This window comes from Ictidomys tridecemlineatus, chromosome 4, assembly GCF_052094955.1.
Source record: "Ictidomys tridecemlineatus isolate mIctTri1 chromosome 4, mIctTri1.hap1, whole genome shotgun sequence".
In the NCBI taxonomy this organism is placed as follows: Eukaryota; Metazoa; Chordata; class Mammalia; order Rodentia; family Sciuridae; genus Ictidomys; species Ictidomys tridecemlineatus.
Genome location: NC_135480.1, coordinates 156446394 through 156469173, shown reverse-complemented (window position 1 = coordinate 156469173; position 22780 = coordinate 156446394). Strand labels below are relative to the sequence as shown.

Here is a 22780-nt window from a genome sequence, read left to right as displayed (position 1 = left end):
GAAATATTGATATTTGTTATTTTAAAATCATTTAAGTAGTATTTTTGGTATTTGTTATTTATAAAACAATTAATACTTTTTAGGGTATTTCATTAAACCATCTATGACTTAATGCTCTGTTTTTATACTTTGTTAGATGGCAGGCATGGGCACCATTATCTTTTTAGAGCCAAAATACTCTAGAAGTCTGATGGCATCCAAGGACATGGAATAGTTATTTTGGTCAAAAGCACTAGGCCACTTCATCTTTTTAATGATGCACATCTCCCTTGTGCTTATAACAGAGCCAGAAATTATATGTCTGAATTCATTTACTTATTTTTGAATATTAAGCTAATCCTTCCTAAACAATAAAACTACAAGAGTCCTCTCCCAACTATCATGGACTAAACAAGGGTAAACTCTTAACTTTGGAACATGGACTCAGATGTAATTTTATTTTCAGTAATTCAGACTCCACCACTACACTTAGGAAATGTGTGATTGATTAGGTTGTAATCTTTTAAAATTAGCTCTGACTTGCTTTATTATTTTGTGTTTCAACATTCCTAGGGCTGTGATCTTCTAGATTTCCCAAACTGGATAATTTGCTTAATGCTGAAATGGTTGGTATCCAAGGAAAACAAGGAAATATAGAGGTTGTATTTTTTGCCTAAGTCAGTTCCAAGATGAAAGTAGAAAGGCCATAGTTTTGTGGGGAACTCTCTCTTGATTGGTAATATAGTAAAGAAATGTTGAATCCTAAAGCAGTTTTTGAAAATTTTATGATGTAAATTTTTGAAGTACTTCAAGTTTCATTAACAAGAATTTTCTTACCTGGGATGACATGGATTTAATATATTACTTTTCCTGTTTGCAGGTTTTGTAGGGTACATGTGCTTTCTGTGTGTTGGCATTTGCATGTAGCTTGGTAAAATTTCTGAGTGCCATTAGAGCCACATATTGAGTGTATCTAAAATATACTCTCTGAAACAAGGACAGGACTAAGTAAATAACTGAACAAATTAAACAAGAAGGCTCCTATTAAATATAACAATATTTTTGTCTTGAACTTAACAAATTTTTTAAATCATAAAAATTTTGAACTCAATCTCTCCCCATCTTTATTTTATAGATACTGAAATTGAAGCCTACAGAAACTTCATGAAACTCATAAAAATCAACTAAATAATTATTAAGGAGACAGCTCAGGCAGGCATGGTGGTGAATGTCTGTAATCCCAGTGAGAGGGGAGTCTGAGACTGAGGCAGGAGAGTCCTAAATTCAAGATCAGCTTAAGCAACTTAACAAGATTCTCATTCAAAATTCAAACATAAATAAATAAATAGGACTGGGAATGTGGCTCAGTGGTAAAGTGACCCTAGGTCAATCCCAAGTTAAAGAGGGAGGGAGGGAGGGAGGGAGGGAGGGAGGGAGGGAGAGAGAGAGAGAGAGAGAGAGAGAGAGAGAGAGAGAGAGAGAGAGAGAACGAACACTAGCTTAGCATCTCAGTAGTAGCTGTCATGTATTGGTATTACTAGGACCCATATTTGCCTAACTTTTCACTTTATGTTTTCAAATCTTAGAACTTTAATTGTTACTGAAATAATACAACATTTGTCTTAGCTGTTTGCATTCAAAGGCGGATAAATTTGTATAATCCCTCATATAGCATGTTTTAGCTTAGAGTATTGTATTTCAAGTTTTAAGAAAAAAGGAGGTTTACACTAATTTTCAAGAATCATATCCAATTAACTTCTTAATGAGTTCATGTCTATTCCTTCTCATGTCCTCATTTATTATATCTATCAGAATCAAGTTTTTTTTTAATGGGAGAAAATGTACTATTTAATGATACTGAGAAGTAATTTTAAACTTTGGCACTAGACAATACACAACAAACTATAAACAGGCTTTCTATTCATAAAAGTGTAAATAGAAAGACATTGAAAGGATTGGTAAACAGTGGTTAAGACTTGACTTTGTAAGTAAAGCTTTTAAGTAATTTAAGAATGAAGTCTGTGCCAATCAAAAATCAAAGGACTTTTTCTTAACAGATTTTGTTGCAGAAACATTTTTCTTCTTTATCTTTTTACTTATTTGGAGACATCACATTTAATGAAATCCTTAAATGTTCAAATTTAGGATAGGATTCCAAAGATAGGAGGAGACAATGAGGGAGGGTTTTATTCACAAATTAGTCTTAAAAAGCCAGAAGGGTACATAATAGCCCTCAGCTACTTATTTTTTGCAGGGTAAGTTCTGAGTGCTTATATATAACCCATTCTTCAAAGATTAGTCTGTATAGCAGATGGCACTATGTCTATATGTCTAGCCTCTACTGTAGATCTACCCTAATTACTTATAATATTTAATTTGAAAAAAAGCCCCCCCCCCCAAATTTAGATATAACCTGTAAGGTTCTGAGAGATTTCCCTCTATTTCTTAAATCACCTATTCTACCAGGCAACAAATTAATATTAATTGCCCACTGGTTACTGAGTTCAGAATTAGAAATAAATATTGCATTCCAGGCAATGAGCATATGGATTGAGTCAACTCAAAATTAGGAGCAGAAATAGACATTTGCCTTGGGAAGCTGGGAATATACGCCATCTCATACCACAAACCATAAACAACTCAGAAAGAGCTGTCCATAGGTAAATTTTTCATTTAGTAGATATTTGCTGAGCATCTGTTACATTCATGACATTAGATTAGATGTTGTGAAAGATCTTTTTCAAAGTAAATTACATGTGAACGTCACTCTTCCCAAGCTTTTTTGTCTGTAAACACATGCACTACTATATTTATATGAAGGAGATAAATATTACTTAGTGCTGCTACTCAAATGTCAAGGGAGTTCATAGTCATGAAACCTGTTTCCCACCTTTGGAGGGAGTGTGGTAAAATAGAAAGAGTATGAACTTTGGAACTCCATTTACCCCTGAACCACAGCCCCATCTTTTATAGTGGCCATGAGGAGAATGAGCAAGTTAGCCAACTTCTCCAAAATTCCGTGCAATCCATCATATCCACTGGAGCTGTGAGGAGCAAAGAGGGGCTTATACCTTGAAAATTGCAGATGTTTGATAAAAGTGAAGTTTTTTATCTCACTTTTTTTTTTCCCAGATGGATTGATCAAAAAGACTTCCTGTAGAACCTATCATTTCATGTGGAACCAAATGTGTTGAGTTTTTATACTGCACTTTCTAAAGTCTTAAGATAGCATAGTAAAGTTACAGGGCAAGATAAGGTGATAGGCTAGATTTGAGGAGGTTAGTCTAGGATAGTTAGAGATTTTGAAAAGGAGGCAAAAGCAAACAATAAACTCACAGGTGTTTTCAAGCTCATGATGGAGTAGAATTGTAGTTTTTAGATAGTAAATTTTGTTGCATGTCTTTGGGCATCAAGGAATAGTAGAATGACTTTTTGTTACACAGCTTTTGATGTTGACATGAGAAAGAGTACAAATGTATCTTTATAGGATGCTTTACCCGGGCATAACTATCTGTAGACCCTTGCATTAACATTGTATAAATATTGTTTCCACTTGCTCTCCATGGCATGCCTACTTTCTAAAAGGAACAACTTTTCTGTCCCCATTGAAACTTTGGTCTGTACTTTACTCTTCTTAGTGCCTCCACTTACCTATTTTTCTGTTGATAATCTTATTCAAACAAACTCATTCAACCAGTGTCTCATCTCTCTTCCTTTCATGAAATGGCATGAAACACTGAAATTTCATCTTGATTTCTCCTGCTGCTGGGCTTCTAAGTCCCCATTGAATGATTCTCTTTAAATTCACATTATACATGGAGTCCAGTGACTCCTTCCATTGTGTTCTGGCTTCTGTATTCTTGAGTATTTATTGATTTAGTTGACCATATTCTGTTTAAAACTTACCCCTTGCTTTTGAAAATGGTACCTTCCCTGTTAATCCAGAAATCTTTGGGGTTTTTTTAGTTGCTTCTGATGACTTCTTTCTTTTTCTTAACCTGATTCTTCTTTAATCCTCTATTTTCTTCAGTACCTCCTGTGATTGTTAAAAGTATAAATATATATATTTATTTAAATATATATATATATATTTTCCCCCAAATGAATACCTTTGGAACAGATCTGTCTCCTAATGCGTTGAACCTGTGTTCCCAACTACTTTTCAGGCGTGTTTTCCTAGTTGTCTTACGGGTAACTCACACTTAACATTTCCAAAGTTAAATTTATTTATTTTTCTCTCAGACTTGGCTTTCTTTCCTTGGAGCCACCCGAATCTACCCAAATACCCTCCATTAGACTGGCTCATGGTTGTGTTCTCAGGAGCCTCTTTCTTCCTGTTTCTTCACTTTGAACACTTTGAAAGTTCTCTTGAATCCATCCCACCTCTCAAAAACCAAAGTGTTCTGTGTATCTGTTGGATAGCCCTGTGTAGGACTAGCTGTCGCTGCTTCTATTATGTTTACTGCTTATATTGTAAATCTTTGTTTACACATGTCACCTCCTGCAGATAATTTTAGATGACTAAATTACTACTATAATCAATATCATTTTTTATATGAAGTATTCTCAGAAACATTGTTTAAGGAAATATCAGATGTAAGTGCTTATAGATTGCCAGCTTAACTTCCTTACTTATAAAAACAAGGCAAAGGGGTTGAGTGACTTGTGCAAGATCCTAATTAGTTATCAGAAAATGTAGGTTAAAATGAACTTTTGCATAGGTAAAAAGTCATGTCAGTAATTCTAATACATGATTAGTACTCTTCCCCTTGTTCTGCTTCCCCAACCTGGACAAATAATATAATTCTTTGTAGAACATTGCCTCTTGATAAAATGAGAAATTTTGACTTGTTTGTACTTGCATGGAACATGTTTAAAAGCCCCCACTGCTCTGAAGAGAAACCTTTGTGTTGGGATGCTCCAGAGGACCAAGTCTGTGTCTCCAGAGAGACCAGTGTGGGTGGCATACTCGAGTCCCTGGGGGTGGCCACAGTGTCTACAGCTACCGGGAAAAGGGGCAGCAGAGAGCAACAAAGGAGATGATGGAGGCGAATCATAAGTGACCTGTGCCTCAGTGGGGATGAGCTTGGGGAATGCTAAACTGAGGGTTTTCCGAGGATGTGGGTTAGATCACTGGTGAAGAAGCGTTCCTCCATTTCATTATTGCAGTTGCTGAAGCTCAGCAGCCCCCATCTTCCCTCTCTGCTATATTTTCTCAAGTGTCAAGTTCTCTGCATTTGTACAGATTAGGGAGTGACTTGATACAGTACTTGGTTATAGTACAATTTGAATACAGTAAAACAAACTGTCCTTTCACAGTGCTGTGATGGAAGGACTAACTAGTTCATGAGCCAGAGTTAGTTATTCAAGGTTTTGTTTTTCTTAAATTTATAACTGCATTTTAAAGTTTTGTGGTATCTGAAGTGATATCACAATGTAACATGGAGTTCAAATTTAAAATAAAAAATTTTTTTCAGTACTGGGAATTGAAGTGCTCTGTACCACAGTATGCACTACCATCCTATTTTACTTTTTATTTTCAGATAGGGTTTCCCTTAGTTGCTGAGGGTGGTCTAAAGTTTGTGATCCTCCTGCTTCAGCCTCCCAATTTGCTGAGATTACAAGCATGTGTATGCATCACCCAAATGAAATTTTAATATATTAATGTAAGCAATAAATTGATATCACACCTACTTTCAGAAAACTTCCAAGATGGCTTGTATGTAAATATGTTGTAATTTGTTAAATTTTAAAAGATATTGCTGTAACACATTTTTCTTTCTTTGTTGGATGACTAGATTCCCCATGGGAAGGGTCAGAATCCCCATGTGAAAAGTCATGAATACTCCTTAGCAAGATTTTGTCTGTATCTACTCCTCTGGGCAGTATTTTAGTGATTGCTCTTTTACCCAACTAGTTCATATTCCTTTTATAAGGAGGGTATGCATTTAATGTTTCCTTTCAATTTGAATTCTCCCCCCCATATTTTCAAGACCTGCTTTTTCAGTACAACATACAGCTACAAATTAACAATGCAAATCAGTTTCCTTCTCACAGTTGGAAAGCTAGAATCTTGTATCATAGATATGGTGGACTTGCTCCAGAACAGTGAATGTCACTGGGCCCAGCAGAGGTTTAGCCTGCTGAACAACTCACTCTCCTGTACAAGGCAGTTGTATACCACCCCCTCACTTGAATTATTAGACAGAGGGATCAACATTATTATAATACATTGCAAGCAGTTGAAAATATTATGTAGATATGTAACTAGCTACCTGAGCTTTAAGTTTTTTTTTTTTTTTTAACCTCAGCATTGAAGAATGGGATTTAAAGATACTAAGCAAACCCATGAAACTCTTCCTTTTTCTCTTTTTTTTTTTTTTAAGAGAGAGTAAGAGAGAGAGAACTTTAATATTTATTTTTTAGTTCTCGGTGGACCCAACATCTTTGTATGTGGTGCTGAGGATCGAACCCGGGCCACACGCATGCCAGGCGAGCGCGCTACCGCTTGAGCCACATCCCCAGCCCTCTTCCCTTTTCTTTTTATGTAACTCTAAGGGCATCACCATGTCAAATAATTTAAGCAGGCACTTTTGTGTGGTAATTTTATCTTACCAACTTAAAAAAATTCGTATTAGGTTTTGCTTAATGTCATTGACTGTAGAAGAACAGAAGAATTTGGCAGGTTTTGGTTTTTGAAGTCATTGCAAGTATTATAGACTTAAGTGCTGCTCTTCAGGGACCTTGACCTTTTCCATTTTTATTTTATACAATAAAACTAGGGTCAAACTCCTGTTTTAATGATTGTTTGTGTTGCTGAACCATCTTCAAGTTCTTGGTCCCACTAGAGAGTCCCCTCCCTACTCCACACTCTATGTCTTGAACATGTCCATTTCCCTGCAGTATTCAGGAGGAGGACAGGAAAGCCATTCAACTTTCAGACTTGATCTTTTCATCATTAAAATCATCACATGCATTTGTTAATGACATGAAATAAACAGTGGTATGCTGAGTTGTAAGGTGCAGACTCCATTATTTATTTTGTGGTGTGTGTGTGTGTGTCTGTGTATGTGTGTATGTGTTTTAAAAATTCAGTGAATATTTAGTTTAAAAATTGACATTTTATACTGTTGTTTTCTGAATTGAACTTTCTAAGCAGAACAGTATCTTCTAAATAAGGAAGGAAAAGAAAATGATCATTTTTATTGCGATATAATAAAATATTCTGCTATTTTATGCCTAATATGTCCTAGTGGAATCCAGGTATAACCCAGGTGAATTGTGTTACCTTCCATATGTTGATAGGGGAAGAAAGGAGTACCTTTGAGCTTTTGAGAGAAAACATGTAGACAGCGGAGCAGAAGAATGAATGAATACAGAATCTCAGGTCACTGATGTGGTTGTTCATAATTAAAAAGAGGAAAGCAAAATATTTTTAAAAGAAGATAATTGGTGCTGAAACTTGCTGTATAATTATTTTTCAAGCAAACATTTACACTATGTCCCTTTAATTAGCTCACCTAGGTTATTTTAATAATATCCTAATCTCCGTAGCTGCTATTTTTGTCTTCAGTCAAAGATTACTGAATTCTCTCTTTGATATACCATTACAGATCTGTAGTGATCTCTATTAAGTACAATTCTGATTATTTCATTTTCTCCTAATATGTGTCCAAGGTCCCCAGTCTAGTTTAATACTAACTTGTTATCATTGTGATGTCATTGAGCATACCCATGGACCATGTATTTGGCCTTAACCTTCGCCTTGTGCCTTCTCTGCTCATGTGATTTCCATCTAAAATACCTGAGTCCCCTTGCCATGATGACATGTCTTCAGGCTCTCTATACACTTCAGTTTTATGACATTAGCACTTAGTGCAGTACTTCATCACTATTTATATGTCTTTTCCCCTTAGTGAATTCTTAACACCTTAGGGTGAGGGTTTTATTCTTTTTATAAACCTAACATCTATGGCATCTAATGCCTGGTTGGAGACAATACTCAGCAGTGTTCAAGATTTATGAAGTGGAGGCTTAGACCAGTTATGGACTAAATAAATAACCTATTTGTGTAGTACAGGAAACAGTTTCATACTCAGAACGTGGGCCAGGCCAGAGAACGCAGATACTTCTGTGGAGATAGTTTCAGCGATTTTCTTCTGTTCTGTACGCAAACTGCACCCCACATAGGAACACTTAGAAGACTTTTATAAACTCCTAATCTTGTGCAGTATGATCTGATGATGATGTTTGTATGGGGGATCTGATAGAGAATTGTAGTGTTCTAATATATTTTCTCATTTAGAATCCAGGCTCAAGCAGATCTGGTTTCTTTTCTCCCAATCTGAATTACAGAGAAGTCTTGTTTGCTAGTTTTGTGCTTTTGTTTACTAATCCATAAGTAGTGCACTGTAGCATTGCTAGAGTTTACATGGTCATGAATGAGCAACTTAGTTACATAACTTTCTTGAAGGTGCAAAAGATACAGATAGTAGTTAATTTCAGAATTTTCCCGATTACACTTAATGTTGCTGATTCAGTTGTGATTCTTTTCATGATGTGGAAATATTACCACTTTCTGAGAATTTGGCGACCATTATACACCATTTGCTGAAGGAGATGAAAAAAAATTGACTTTACTGATGTATAATTGTATGCAATAAATTGCATATACAAGTTTTGACATGTGTATGCCCATGAAACTATCAGTACCATCAAGCTGACTTTTCCACCAATCCCTAAGTTTTCTCTGACTGCTTTGGATTCCATCCCTTTGTCTACCCCCATCTTCAGATGACTACTGATCTACTTTCTATCACTAAAATTTAATTTTATATAAGTGGGATCACATCATATATTCATTTCTGCCTGGCTTCTTTAGTTCAGCTTAATTACTTTGAAATTGATTCATGTGGATGCTTTGTATCAACAGTTTATTCCTTTCTATGGTTGAGTAATATTTCATCATATGGATTTACCACATGGTGTGTGAAGTAAGGGTTGATGTTCACTTTATTTTTTTCATGTAGATATCCAGCTGATCTTGTACCATTTGTTGCAAAGGCTTTTTTTTTTTTCATAGAATTGCTGAACTACTTTTAGCAAATATCAGTAGCCACATACATCTGCCTATTTCTAGTCCATGTCTTTATATATCTCTTTTGTTAATACTGAAGTGTCTTCTTGATAACTATATATAACCTCATAAGTTTTGAAAGCTGTTTTCTAAAGTCTTTTATATTTTCTTATAAATTTTAGAATTTTTTTCAAATTCTTAAAAAAAAAAAAGGCGAGCTAATAATTTTGATTAAGAGTAGTGAGACTATGGGTCAAACCAAAACAAAAGAGTAGTAAGACTTAAAGTTAGGTCTTTTTAGGTATATAGCAAAATAATCATTCTTAGCTATCAAATATAAAGTTCACATTTTGGGCCTAACCACAATTTAGTTTCTACCAACTTTTCAACTTAAATTTCCATGAAGATATGTAAAATATTAAAAAAGGTTTAAAAATGTTTCTGATCACAGTAGACCTGGACTGAGGATAACCTTTTGCTATAGTCTTGGAGGTTTATCTTGAAACCATATAGCCAGTATATTTAGATAGAATTTAAAAATTGATGTTTTCCTCATCTTCTGTCTCATGAAAGATAATGGAGTTAGTTCCCTGTGAAAGTGTAAACAGATAGGTTTGATTCTACCCTACTGTCCTCTTCTAGGTACAAGATTTCGGTTTCAATTTTAAAAGGCTTTAAGGCCAAAGAACAACAGGATTAGGAGATGGAAGATGGGGACAGGGTGAGGAGGAGTGCAGGAAGGCTAGCAGCTGGTTCTGTGCCCTAATGTAATTCCTCCAGACACAGCCTCCTTAATTTATACTCTGACACCTTACCCTGGTAGACAAGGTCCATTTGAAACACTAGCTTGAAGATTAGTGTTTTCATGCATAATCATGGTAGAATCTTACTTATCTAAGTGGTGGGGTGAAGAGAGGAGTCCACCTCTTTATAGTGGGATCTCATTAGTAAAGGACAGTCAATCATTAGAATTTGTTAGGAGCTGTGTTATCAACCGTGACTCATCATAGGATTACATTACTGCCATGATCAATAATCATTTATTGAATCATAAACACTTTAATGTACTTTCTTATTAAATCTTCATCTCAAATCTATGAAATCAGTATTATTAGGAAGTTAGAATTTAATCATTTATTCAAAATCATTAATAAGAAAGGGGCAAATCTGGATTTTGAGCTGAATTAGAATTTGAAGCACTTAGTGCAGAGTCTGTTATGTACTAAACACTCAATAAATGATAAACATTACTATTACAATTTTTGTCTTTATCATTTTTATTGTTATTAAAGTCAAGTAACTTGCGCAAAGCTACTAAGTGGTCAGACAAGAGTTCAGATCAGTTCTGCCAGTTGTGTAGTCATATTCTCACTCTGTGTTTTGTACTTGACTTATGTAGCTAAGGGAATACCATATACTTTTCTGACCCCAAACCATAAATCTGGATAAGGTAAAAAGAAAACAATACCAGGCATGATGGCTTATCACTATAATTCCAGTGACTTGAGAGGCAGAGGCCAGCCCAGGCAACTTAGTGAGATCTGTCTGGGGATGTTGCTCAGAGATAAAGCAATCCCTGGGTTCAATCTTCAGTACCAAAAACAAACAAACAAAAAACCAAAACCAAAAAAACAAAAACAAAAAACCATCAATATGCTTTGGTGAGAAAATACCAAAGAATAAAAGGGTACATTGTCAAAATCCAGAAAAATATATCTTTAACAGTGAAGAACTAGAAGAAAATTTCAGAGAAAATAATTTGTTTGTTCAGAAAAAAGGACTTAAAAATGAACCCAAAAGATAATGTCTTCAATGAACATGGTACCATGTGAGAAAAGGAAAAATACTAGGAAAACTAAAATTGTCTTTGTATGATTAAAGTCTACATTGGTGAAGAAAGAAATAGAACTGATATTGTGGAAATAATCATTGCTATAGAGAACAAACTTAAGATATTTGCCCCCAGAGCATAGGAAAGAAAGAAGTTAAATGGATGAGAAAAAGGTTATATCTTAGAAAATTCAGTGTTGTTACGAGGTTTTGGTAGAGAAATCAGAGTATTTAGGAGAAACAGAATCAAAAGCGTATGAAGAAAATTCTTATGAGCTAAAAATAATCTAAATATGCAGATGACAAGACCTAACTATATCCAGCCCACAATAACAAAGAGAGACGTGTAGCTAAATATATTCTGTTGAAGTATTTATATTTCATAGATGAAGAAGAATAATTTTCTAATCATCCTAGACAAAAAGTAAGTTATATAGTGGGGCCTTTAATCCCACTAGCTCAAGAAGCTGAGGCAGGAGGATTGTAAGATCAAAGGCAGCCTTAGCAAGTTATCAAGAGTCTGTCTCAAAATAAAATAAAAAATAAAAAAAAGTCTAGGCATGTGACTCAATGGTTAAGTGCCCCTGGGTTCCATCTCCAGTACCAAATAAATAAATAAATAAAAGAAACTAAAAAACTGTCTGAGAATACTTAGGATTATGATTTAAAAAAAGAAAAAATTCTACTTTTGTACTGGAGTTTTACCTTCAGTCAAAAGCAATAGAGATATTTTATTAATTGTCTCAAAAAGCAGCAGGGTCCCTCTTTTTTTTTTTTTTTTTTTTGGTAATAGTTTTGAGAATCTATTCCAGCTGACAAAGTAATAACCCAAAATTTAAAATAAAATAGTAATAGGAAAGTATAACTATAAATATATACCCACAGGTACACATATAGATTAACCATGAGAATAGTAACAAGCTGAGAGTAATGCCTCAATAATTGTTATAAATAAGATTATAGACATAAATGCCAATGTCAGATTACACTTATTAACTATTGTTTTAAAATACACATGAAGTCCAGCATCTTAACCTTTGGGAGGTGCACAATTCAGTAGCGTCAAAGATATGCACAGCATTGTGCCACAGGTTAGGCAACAGCCCCTTCTCCCCTGCTCCTGGCCGCCACCATTCTACTTTGTTGTTATCTGTGTGACTGTTCTAGGTATCTTGTATAAGTGAAATCACATGATATTTGTCTTTTTGTGACTGACTTCTTTCTGGATTACATTCTTAAAAACTTAAAATAGGAGGAGTCGGTGGAAGGAGTTTGGGAGCCTAGGAATGCCACACTTATGTCCTCTTTTAAAAATAATTTGATGTTGGATTTTGTTGAAGTCTTTACTTTTGATTTTTATCTCTGTTTTTGCTTAGATTAGTTATTAGTTAATTAGTTATTAGTTATTAGATTATTAGGTAAACCGTCAAGTACATTTTCAGCATCTTTTTGTGGGTCATGGGACTTTTTTCTCTATCACAAGGATATGTTTTTTTGATAGTAAACTGTACTCTTTCTTTGGAATAAACCATAATGATAATAATATGTTATTCTTTTGATAGCAACACTATATTCAATTTGATGATATTTTGTTTAGTGTTCTTGAAGTTGCGTTTATATGTGTGTTTAATCTCTTGTTGGCTGGGTGGTTGCTTGTTTTGTTTTGATGAAATAGGTTACAAGTTTAGGGATTCAAATTTTGCTGTCTCCAAAAATGCTTGTACAAGTTTTCTTATTCATGAAGCTTGTCATAATTTTTTAAGGGCCTGAGATGGTTTAAATTGCATTGGAATTTAAAGATAGATAAAATCCAGCTGTGAATCCATCTGGTGCTGTTCTTTAATCACCTTTCTGTTTCAGGTTTGTCACACTTTAAAGTACATAAGGCTGGGTGTAGTCGTGCGTGCCTGTAATCTTAGCAACTTAAGAGGCTGAGGCAGGACAATAGCAAGTTCAAGGCCTACCTTGACAATTTAGTGAGACTCTATCAAAATAAAAAATAAAAAGGGCTAAGGATATGGCTCAGTGTGTTCTTGGATTCAATCCCCAGTACCCCTGCCCCCCCCCCACACACAAGTACCTGAGAATCCTCTGCAGGTCTTATTAAATTTGAGATTCTGATTCCTGGGGCTGGGTGGTACCTATCCTTCTGCATTTGTAATAAGCTTCTGGTTTATGCCAATGCTTTTTGATTCTACAGTTTGATTCATTGCTAGGACAGTGGTTCCCAAACTTTGTTGCACATTTGAATCACTTGGGAGAACTTTTAAAAAGTCCTTGTCCAGATCTCACGCCTGAGCAATTAAATCGGAATAGCCAGGGTTGGAAACGAAGCATAAATTGGTTTCAAAATCCCAGGTGGTTCCAGTGTTGAACAAATTTTGGGAACCACTGCACCAAGGTAATTGGTCTATTTCAAGTTTTCCACTTCTTTCCAATTTTGGTTACTTTCATTTGACTAAGTGATTGCCATTTCAGTTTTCAAAGTTGTAGTCAATAAGTTGTATGTGTTATCCTCTACCTTGTTAATGTATTTGGTTTCTATGTTTCGGTCTCCTTTCTCTTCTTGGGCTTGTATTTTTTGTACATAAGGCTGGGTGTAGTGGTGCACGCCTCTTTTTTTTTCTCAATCAGCCTTGCAAATGATTTTGTTTTTCTGTTTTGCTGGTCTTTTCAGAGAATTTTGTTGGTGTTGTTTTATGTATTACTTTAAATATTTCTCTTTCTAATCTGTTAATTTCAGCTTTAATCTTTAATTCTTTTAAATTTTCTTGGATTATTTTGCTGTTCTTTCTTGATAAATAATTATTTTCTTTTGTCTTTTTCATTGCTGTCTAGATTGTAATTTCTATTTTGGGGTTCTCTTTGCTTTGTTTATTTTCTTAATTTCCAGGTGGTTCAGAACATTTACTTTATTTACATTTTATCACTTCCTTACTTTTAATTTTATTTGCTAGAGATGAAACAATATGGTCTTGAAAAGTCTCTATTTTTAAGAATTTGTTGAAGTTATGTCTTTGGACAAGGATTTGATTTTTTTTTTAAATTCCAGGAGCATATTAATAAAATTTAATTTATATTTTCATGAAATAAAGTTAGCCTTTTTCTAATAGTTATGTTCAATTCTAAGAGAGATGAAAAATTCTGATTACTAATTCCCACTGATGATTATATTTTTATCTAGTTTCTTATATTTTATAATTTTTGGATTATATACTTCTTCTCAATATTATTTTGTTCATCTAGGGTTTATGATTTTTTTTTGTTAATTGTACTCTATTAATAATGATTCATTGTAGTTTATTTAAAATAATTTCTTAACCAATGCTAATTAACAACAGTTTCCTTTCTGCTTGAATTTGCCTGATTTTTCTTTGAATACTCATTTACTTCCATTTTTTTCCTCATTTTTTTAATCATTTTGCCTTAAGTGTATTCCTTAAAAATAGTTGGATTTTATTTTCTTCACTTGATCTAATACTCTCATTATGGGAAAAGTCATCTGCTTACATTTATTAAATGCTTGCTGAACTTGATTTTTCTCTGGTTTTGCTTTTTATTTATTACATGTTTTCATATTCTACTTCCTTATTTTTGTTACCTGAATTACATTCTTGTTCATTGTGTTTTTCTTTGTGTTAATTTGGAAGTAATATATTATCTTTTTTCCTGCTCTTAAAAACAAATGTCTGCCATTTTACTATTATCTAAAAATAACATGCAGGGCTTTATTTATTTATTTATTCTAGTTAATTATACATAACAGCAGAACATGGAGGTTTTAATGTCAACTCATATCTACTATGATTATCAATATCTACTATGATTATCATCTGCATTTTAGAGAAAAGAACTATGAGGTGTCCTTGCCTTTGTTTTTCTTAGTAAATGGTACAACTGAGTCTTGGAAGTATTACTCCAGAGCCTCTTTTTAAGTACTATGCATTTGGGGGGAGAACTACCTTCTACGTCCCTAGATAAGACAAAAGCATATAATAATTGTATTATACTCTATTTAGTACTTTATTATGCCATATAATATACATGACACATTTAATAAACTATATCATATCAGTTCTAATGAATTAAAAAATCTGAAGAGTTGACAGTTTTCTTGACGTATATATTAATTATATATTTAATTTCTGAGTCTCTCCCAGGTCACTTCAGTCACCGTAAGGGATTTGCACTTTATATTGAAGGAAAAAACATAATTCTAAATTAATGTGAGAATATCGACTTTGACTATAAACTGAGATTAAGTTTCTCTACAAAGAATAATTTTCTTTGTAAGGATTAATATTTCTGTTTTGTAGTCACTATTTCTAGCAGTGATGGTAGGCAGTCCAGTCAGTTGAGAAACTAAAAATAGAATATGTCTCTCATTTGATTTTAAGTATATTAAATTATTCAAGAGTAGGAAACAAGAGTAGAGTAATATCCACTAAAGACTCAAAATTGGCCAGGCACAGTGGCTCATGCCTGTAATCCCAGTGGTTTGGGAGGCTGAGGCAGGAGGACCTCAAGTTCAAAGCCAGCCTCAGCAAAAGCGAGGGGCTAAGCAACTCAGTGAGACCCTGTCTCTAAATAAAATACAAAATAGGGCTGGGGATGTGGCTCAGTGGTCTAGTGCCCCTGAGTTCAATACCTAGTACCAAAACCAAACCCCCCCCCCCAAAAAAAAAAAAAAACCAACAAAACAAAAAAACCAAACAACTCAAAGTTGTCTATAATCTTTTCTGAAGCAGATTTGGGGAAGTTGATTTTAGCAGTGAATTTTTCCTAAAGTTTCAGGAAATTTTCATGAACCATATATCGTTCTTTTTCAGAGGATAGAAAGTGTTTGGTTGTCATCTAAACCATTTTATAGTGCCTGTGTATAATGCTGGTATGGAAACTTGACAAATAACATGCAGAAATCCTTGCAAACAGTTTCCAAGTACATAAAGAAAATTTGGAAGAAACTGTCAACAAACCAATTTATCAGTAAATTAAAAGAACTATCTTCCATGGATGAACAAAGATAATTAAGATTCCAGTAATATATAATACCAATATATGGTATAAATCATATCTTCTAATTCCAAAAAGCATTATAATCAGAAAAATTTTAAAAATTGAGAAAACCAGGTGAATAATTTTCCAAATAATGAGGAAAAAAATCAATAAAGTAATATCAATAATGTAATTATCATTAAATATAAATTTCTAGAGGTAATCTTATTAAGAATAAATTATTCTTATTAACAATTACTGTTTTACATATTTCTTAATGTGGTGTTTTTTTTCAAAAGTTCTACTTTTGAAGGTTCTTTTGAAAGAATAATGCATATATCTGAAAAAAAATCTGATTTTATCTTAAAGAAGTGAAAATTATAACATTAACATAATGACATCTTTCCTCTATCAGCTTGTCACAATTAGAGACATATCCCTACTCTTATGTAGCTGGGGTGGTAAGATGGACACATTCATGACCTGCCTGAGGGAGTATAACTTGGCAAAAACCTCCATGGAAAGTAGCTTGACAGTTTTCACCAAGAGCTTTACAAGAGTTTATGTCCTTTGACCCAGTAAGCCTACTTCTGGGAACTCCAGCCCAAGGAAATCATGAGAATTGCTGACAAAGATTTGTGTGTAAGGATGTTAATAGCAGTGCTGTTTATAGTATTTTTCAAAAATGGGAAATAACCTAAAATGCCAAACAATAAAAGAATGGTCAAATAAATGGCCACTTAAAGTGTGATACAGTCAAGGTGATGGATACTCATAAACATCATGCTTTTGAAAACCTGTTTAATATAAAGGGAGAGATAGAATGTTAACAGAAAAATTAAGATATTAATTTACATAAATAAAATCATCTTTATTTTGTAAAAATACATGTATATATTATATGCAGGAAAAGGTTTTAAAAACTGGAAGGAAATAGTGAAACAATATAAAAAACATATCATAATAACACTATCAGAGAGTGTAAATGTTAGGAAATTCTTGACTTTCAGGTCACTTAAATCTCACCATTTATGTTTCATATTGAAAGATAAACAATTCTAAATTAAGATTAGAATGTTAATCTTTCCTATAGGCCGAGATTCAGTCTCTGTGCAAAGAATCATTTATCATGTCAGTGCTTATATTTTTATTTGATACTCAGTTCTCATACGTAGTTATAGGCAATTCAGGTCAATTGAGGAACTAAAGATAGAGCTATGTCATACACTACCAGAAATCCACCAGTGGGTCAGTTATCATGTCTGAATTTCTAAGATTGGCAAAGCACTAGTCTGAAATCATCCTTTCCTCTGTACCCCATAAACAAAGAGTTAAGCCATCTTTTGCACTCTGTTGAAGGAAATGATCAATTAACTGGAATCAAGGGCTGGAAAATGCCCTTGCAGTGTCTCTTGTCTACCTGCTCTTTCTCCAAATGAGCTAAACACAGGAAAATAGCCATGGAAGACTATTTACCATGGGCTTCAGAGATGATTTTATCAGGTTTTCTATCCAAAATATGAACTCTTATGCCCAATAGTAGTATTTAGAGCTATTGAGAAACTTCCTACTCATGAAGTTGGACAGTTCTTCATATGTAAAATGACAACAATATTCCAGCATATTTCACAGGATAATTGTGAAAATTAAGCACATTCTTTCTTGTGAAACAGGGCATATATGGATACTTATTACCTTTGCAGTTTCACATTCTTTCTTAGAAATTTTTTTCATTGGATGACAAATCTTTTTATTGAGCCAAAAATCAGCTCTTAGAACTATGCAAAGTAAGTCTAATCCACCATCTACATTAACAGTCCTTCACATATTTGAAGACAGCTTTCATGAATTTAATAACTGCTTTCCGTGTGGCTTTTTTTTTTTAATTTCAAGAATAGAACACAGTAGACCATAAAAATGAGTGTTATCAGTCTTCCTTTGGATTTTCTATGTAAATGTTGTTTAACATTCAAATGGTGCTGATTATAATTTGAGATATTAACAGTTAGATATGCCATTGTGTCTCTCTGTTATTGTTTGTAAAGGAGGTTAAACACTATATTAACTTCTGAGCAGTGATTTACTGTTGCTTTTGTGAAAGAAAAATAAAAAAGAAGTAAAATAATATAATTTGATATTGCCTTTGAGACTTTTCAGTTTGCGGAGCTCTTTATTTCCTACTCAGTTTTATTTTATTTTTTTAAAAAGCATACTTGTCGTGTAAATACAGCATCACACAAATTCAGAGTTATTCTTTTCTTCCTGGCTGAAGCTGCAGTGTAATATTACTCCATAACCCTGAAGCAGCTGCTCTGTCTCAAAGATGCTCATATATTTTTTTTCTTTTTTTGGGGGGGGTAGATGAAGAGAATTTTCTACATGAATGTCTCTAAATTACTTTAAGATCTTTGGCCTTTGTATCAGCTATTGATATTTACAGTGGTCGGTGTAACATGTGAAAACCATGTTTCTGAAAGACCCCAGTATCCTGGAGATTACAGAGGTTTTATGTTAATAGCTGTCTGTTCTGCTGAGTCTCAGCCTCTATACCATTACAGGGCTCCAACCCATTGCAGGATCCTCTTATTTTTGCTGGAGTCCTCAAGTATTATTTCCTATAGGCTTGAGCAAATACTATTTGTTCTCCAAATACTGTCATCCAGTACTTCTTTACTCTGCCTGTCTTGGGTAATGCTTCTCCACTGCAAAGACAGTGCTGTGTGCAAAGATGCATGAAGGTAGCAGCTGTCTGCACCAGGTGCTTCTCCCAGGCTACCCTCTTGACCGATTTCCATTCCCTCTCAGACCATCCCCTTGTCAGCCACTCACCAACCACCCCTGTGGCCCACTGTCACTAGGTACTACCATGGGTCTCTGAGAACCTTGCTTCCACTGAAGTGTCCCTATGCTCCATGTAGGATCAGAGCCCAGTGGAATCTGTGGGGTTGCATTTTATCCTGTGGGTTCTGACATATTTCCAGTGCTCTCATAGTTTTAGTAAAATGACTCTTGTTTTCCTTGTAGATTTTGGTTTCTCAGACCTGGGAAGATTGGAGGTGGGGAATGGAGAAACACCCTGCTACATTCTGAACTGTCTTGACTTTTCTATGAGAGAGTCATTTCATTTGGTCTGAGTGCCTATCTTGGGTAAAACCAGCCATGAGGAGGCTCATTCTTCCCTCATGATTTGGTTCCTAACAGACCCATACTTCACACCATCTTAATGAACATGGCTTAGAAGTTGATGAACCTCTGACTACTCATTGGTTTTCTAGGGAAATGAACTTCACATTAGATCTACACATAGAAATGTTATGTATTACATGTGATGTAATTCATATAAACTTTCTCTGGTTCATCAATTTAGTTTATAAGTATTTTTGAGCACCTACTCTTTAAATACTTTATTAGTCCTTTGATTTTTATTTTGTACTAAATGCTGAAAGTTACACATTAGTATACAATGAAAGCAGGGATATAATCTGACCCCAATCATTACTCTCTTCCATTCTGCCCAACAGCCTAAAAACTCTTCAGCAAATGAGTTCCAGGGGATGACACATGTTAGTATATTGATCTATCAATCTTTAGCCATCTGTATCCACATTGTTATAAAACTACTAAATTGTTAATTTGTGACTAGTCTTTAAAACCTGAACTTAAAAAGTTTTTTGCATGTATTTAGTAGTTACTCTATATACAACCAATAAATGATTTGCTGAGGGATGAACAAAATCTAATCACTCCCCTCAATAAAGGAGCTGGTCAACCAGCAAGGAATTATAGACTCAAAAACAATTATCTTAGAAAATCTGAAAACATAAGCACAAACTAGGTGGCTGTGATGTGAGTAAAGAAGAAAGAGATTCTTTCTGGCTGGGCCCCTGGTGGGGAAGAAGGAAAAAGTGGGTGGTGTAGCAGCCTATGGAGAGAGTGGTGGTCAAGCTGGACACTGCAAGGTGGAATTAAGGTGTGTAGGAAGAGCCTTTGATCAGGGGGAACTTCAGGGGAAACCTGAGGGGAGGCATTTTCAGAGTGCAAGTAATCTTGTCTGGTTATGTATAAGTTTGAATAATGTGTTTATATCTAATATGTTTATTGTTAGTCATCTATAAAATAAACTATCCTTTAAAACCAACAAAAACAATAGAAATCTTTGCATACAGTGGTAACACAGTGGTCTAGAAGATTGAAACTATTTGGTCCCTAACCAGGCAGAGAGAGTCAATTATCCTTTTTTGTATTCACAGCTTTTAGCCCTTGATACAGTGCTGGTTAAGTAGAAGTTTCTCAATAATTACTGAAATGAATTCAACTGGGTGAAAATAAATTGCTCAAGAAGTTTCTTAAAATAAAAGTGTATCGAGTGGGGATGTTTTATTATTATTCTCCTAAAAATGTACTTTTTTTTTCCCCAGAGGGATGACTTAATAATGAGGCCTAAGTTTTATCACCAACTGAGATAAAACTTTTAATTGTAATTACTTGTAATTGCTTTTTACTCTTTCTTTCATTCTGTTTCTAAAGAGGGCAACTAGATATGTATAAAACTGTTCGGACATACATGATTCCTCAGTCCACAGCAGTGAAGTGTATATGCCAATGAAATGACATCTGCCATGCTTTTAAGATTAGAGAGCATTGGCAATGACCCTTGTTAGGATAAACTTTCTAAATAAAGATTCACAAGTAATATGGGACTTGTGGAATTCAGTGTGCATAATTCACTATATGGCTAATTTCTGGCTCTGTGGCTTAATTTATTGGTCACAAATAACAAGTGCTTACCATGCATGGGTTTTATATTTTTATCTCACTTTGCATTCATAGCAATTTTATGAGGTAGGTGATTTTATTATCTCCAATTTCTAGATGTGGCATTTGAGGCACAAAGAAGTACAATAACATGAACAAGATCCCATAACATGCTAGTAAATTGTGGCTGGAATTCAAATCCCAGCTCTCCAACATGAACACTCAGGTTGCTAACCACCCATTCTCACCTTCCTGAACTGAAACTAATGCTTTGGTCAGTTTTAAAGCTTTATGGGAAATCCAATCAAATTGCCAGTTCTTGGACTCTGGAGAGAATTTTTCCTGGAGTTCAATTCTGAGGATTTTTAGACACTCTGCTGCAAGCCATCTCCCTCCTCCTAAGTTCTTCTCTTCCTCCTCACTCTTATTACACTCCCTTGACATGCATAAGAACTGAGGGGACAGTATTGTTTGTGGGTGTCATCTTTAGCTCTGGACATAGCCAAAAACAACTAGCAGACAGGCATGAATTTTCTTAGGCTCCTGAATCATGGACCCTGCGCCCAAGATGTCACCTAAGGATCATGTGTCATTCCTGGAGACCTGGATTCACTGTCCTTTGTTGCTTAAAATGTCTCATTTTGAATTAAAGGGAGTCCAAAAAGTAATAGCAAGAGTAAGGAAAGCACTGAAATCATGCAAGGTGTATTAGAGATGCATGGAAATGGGTTGGTGCAAAGTAGTATTTGTTGTGTGTACAAGTTCTACTTTTATTAGTGACTGTGGAACAAGGGTGGGAGTTCTGGTAACAGCAACTCACTTTAATCAGTGAAGGATTTGTGAAAGAACAGTGGTTTCAAGAGATCTTTGAAGTATTTCCAACAAAGTGCTAATTGTGGTTGTGGTTTTCCTTTTTCTTTCTTCCTTTTTTTTCTTTTTTTGTTAATGGGTAGACTTTAGCCTACCAGGTGCTACAGAGTCAAATGAGTGCCCTAAACATTCTCAATGCATGAAATGTGGCAAATAAAACCACATTTGCACATTTGGAAAGTTAAGGAAAATTTTTTCTATGAGATTATTTAGCATCTAAACTTTTTACTTTTGTTCAAACAGAACCAGTTTGTACTCCCAAGAGCTTTGTTTTAATTTGTCCTGGTTATAAGCTTTCTTGTTTTTTATTCTAACCTTTGGTCAAACAATGAACAAATTCTAGTGTTTAATCATTTATTTTACTTTCTGCTTATGTTGATCTTTTGCCTCTTGATGTTTATTTTCAGGATACCTTGAGGATAGTTTTGTAAAATCTGGAGTCTTCAATGTATCAGAACTTGTGAGGGTATCCAGAAGTAAGTAAATGGTTTTCTTTTTACTCAAGTGTACAGTATGATGTAAAAATATTTTAAATTTTGAACCTTAAATACAGTATGAAGAGTGACTACATCTTAAGAGAATTTGCATTTGAAAATCTTAAACCTTTTGATGAAATCATTAAGTGAATGTATTATGTCTATTTTTCTAAATTATTTACATTCAAATCAAAACTTTCTGTTGTGCAAAATTAATTTTTAGGTTGTTCTTATTGCCATGTTATTGGTATTCATCTAATTCAGTTCTCTTGTGACCATAGTTGGGCATTTATATCAAAGGAAGTGTGATTAATTAAATGTACTCTGTGTTGTTATGATAACCCACATAAGTTTCCTGTAGATAAGTGCTTTTTCATTTTACTAACATTTTGGTGGGGGTTGGAGATGTACAGGATATACACGCTAACATGCAGAGTGTAAAGGGATGCAGAAATTAACTTTGCAGATTGTAGTTGGATATAGATAGAAAGCATTGTTATCCAACACAATGTCCAATTGTTTTAACTGGCCACCTCACCTGGATACCATTCTTGGCATGCTGGATCATATTTTTTTTCCAGGGAAAACTTACCTGGCTGGCTACCTAAGCAAGGGGTATGTTCCCTTGATTAACTCTTTGACTTATTACTAATGTATGCAAATTATGTGAGATGAACTCTTAATGCACTGATTATGGAAAAGGGGGTGACTACTCTCCTCACTCTTTTCTATGATTTAGCTTGCTCATGAAACTTTGAATGTTGTGTTTTGTACCTGATGGTTTGATAGGAAGTGTCAC

General features: G+C 34.4%; 1 protein-coding gene across 12 annotated transcripts in view; it reads left to right on the top strand.

Moving 5' to 3' along the window:
* Nfib (nuclear factor I B) overlaps positions 1-22780 on the top strand; it is a 419314-nt gene that overhangs the window by 326609 nt on the left and 69925 nt on the right. For all 12 annotated transcript variants that reach the window (XR_005733947.2, XM_021728207.3, XM_021728206.3 and 9 more), the window contains exon 4: positions 21913-21981. Coding sequence is in view for 11 of the 12 variants with exons in the window: in XM_021728207.3 (XP_021583882.1) it covers positions 21913-21981 (69 nt within the window). In the remaining variant the exon portion in view is untranslated. The remainder of the gene's footprint in view (positions 1-21912; positions 21982-22780) is intronic.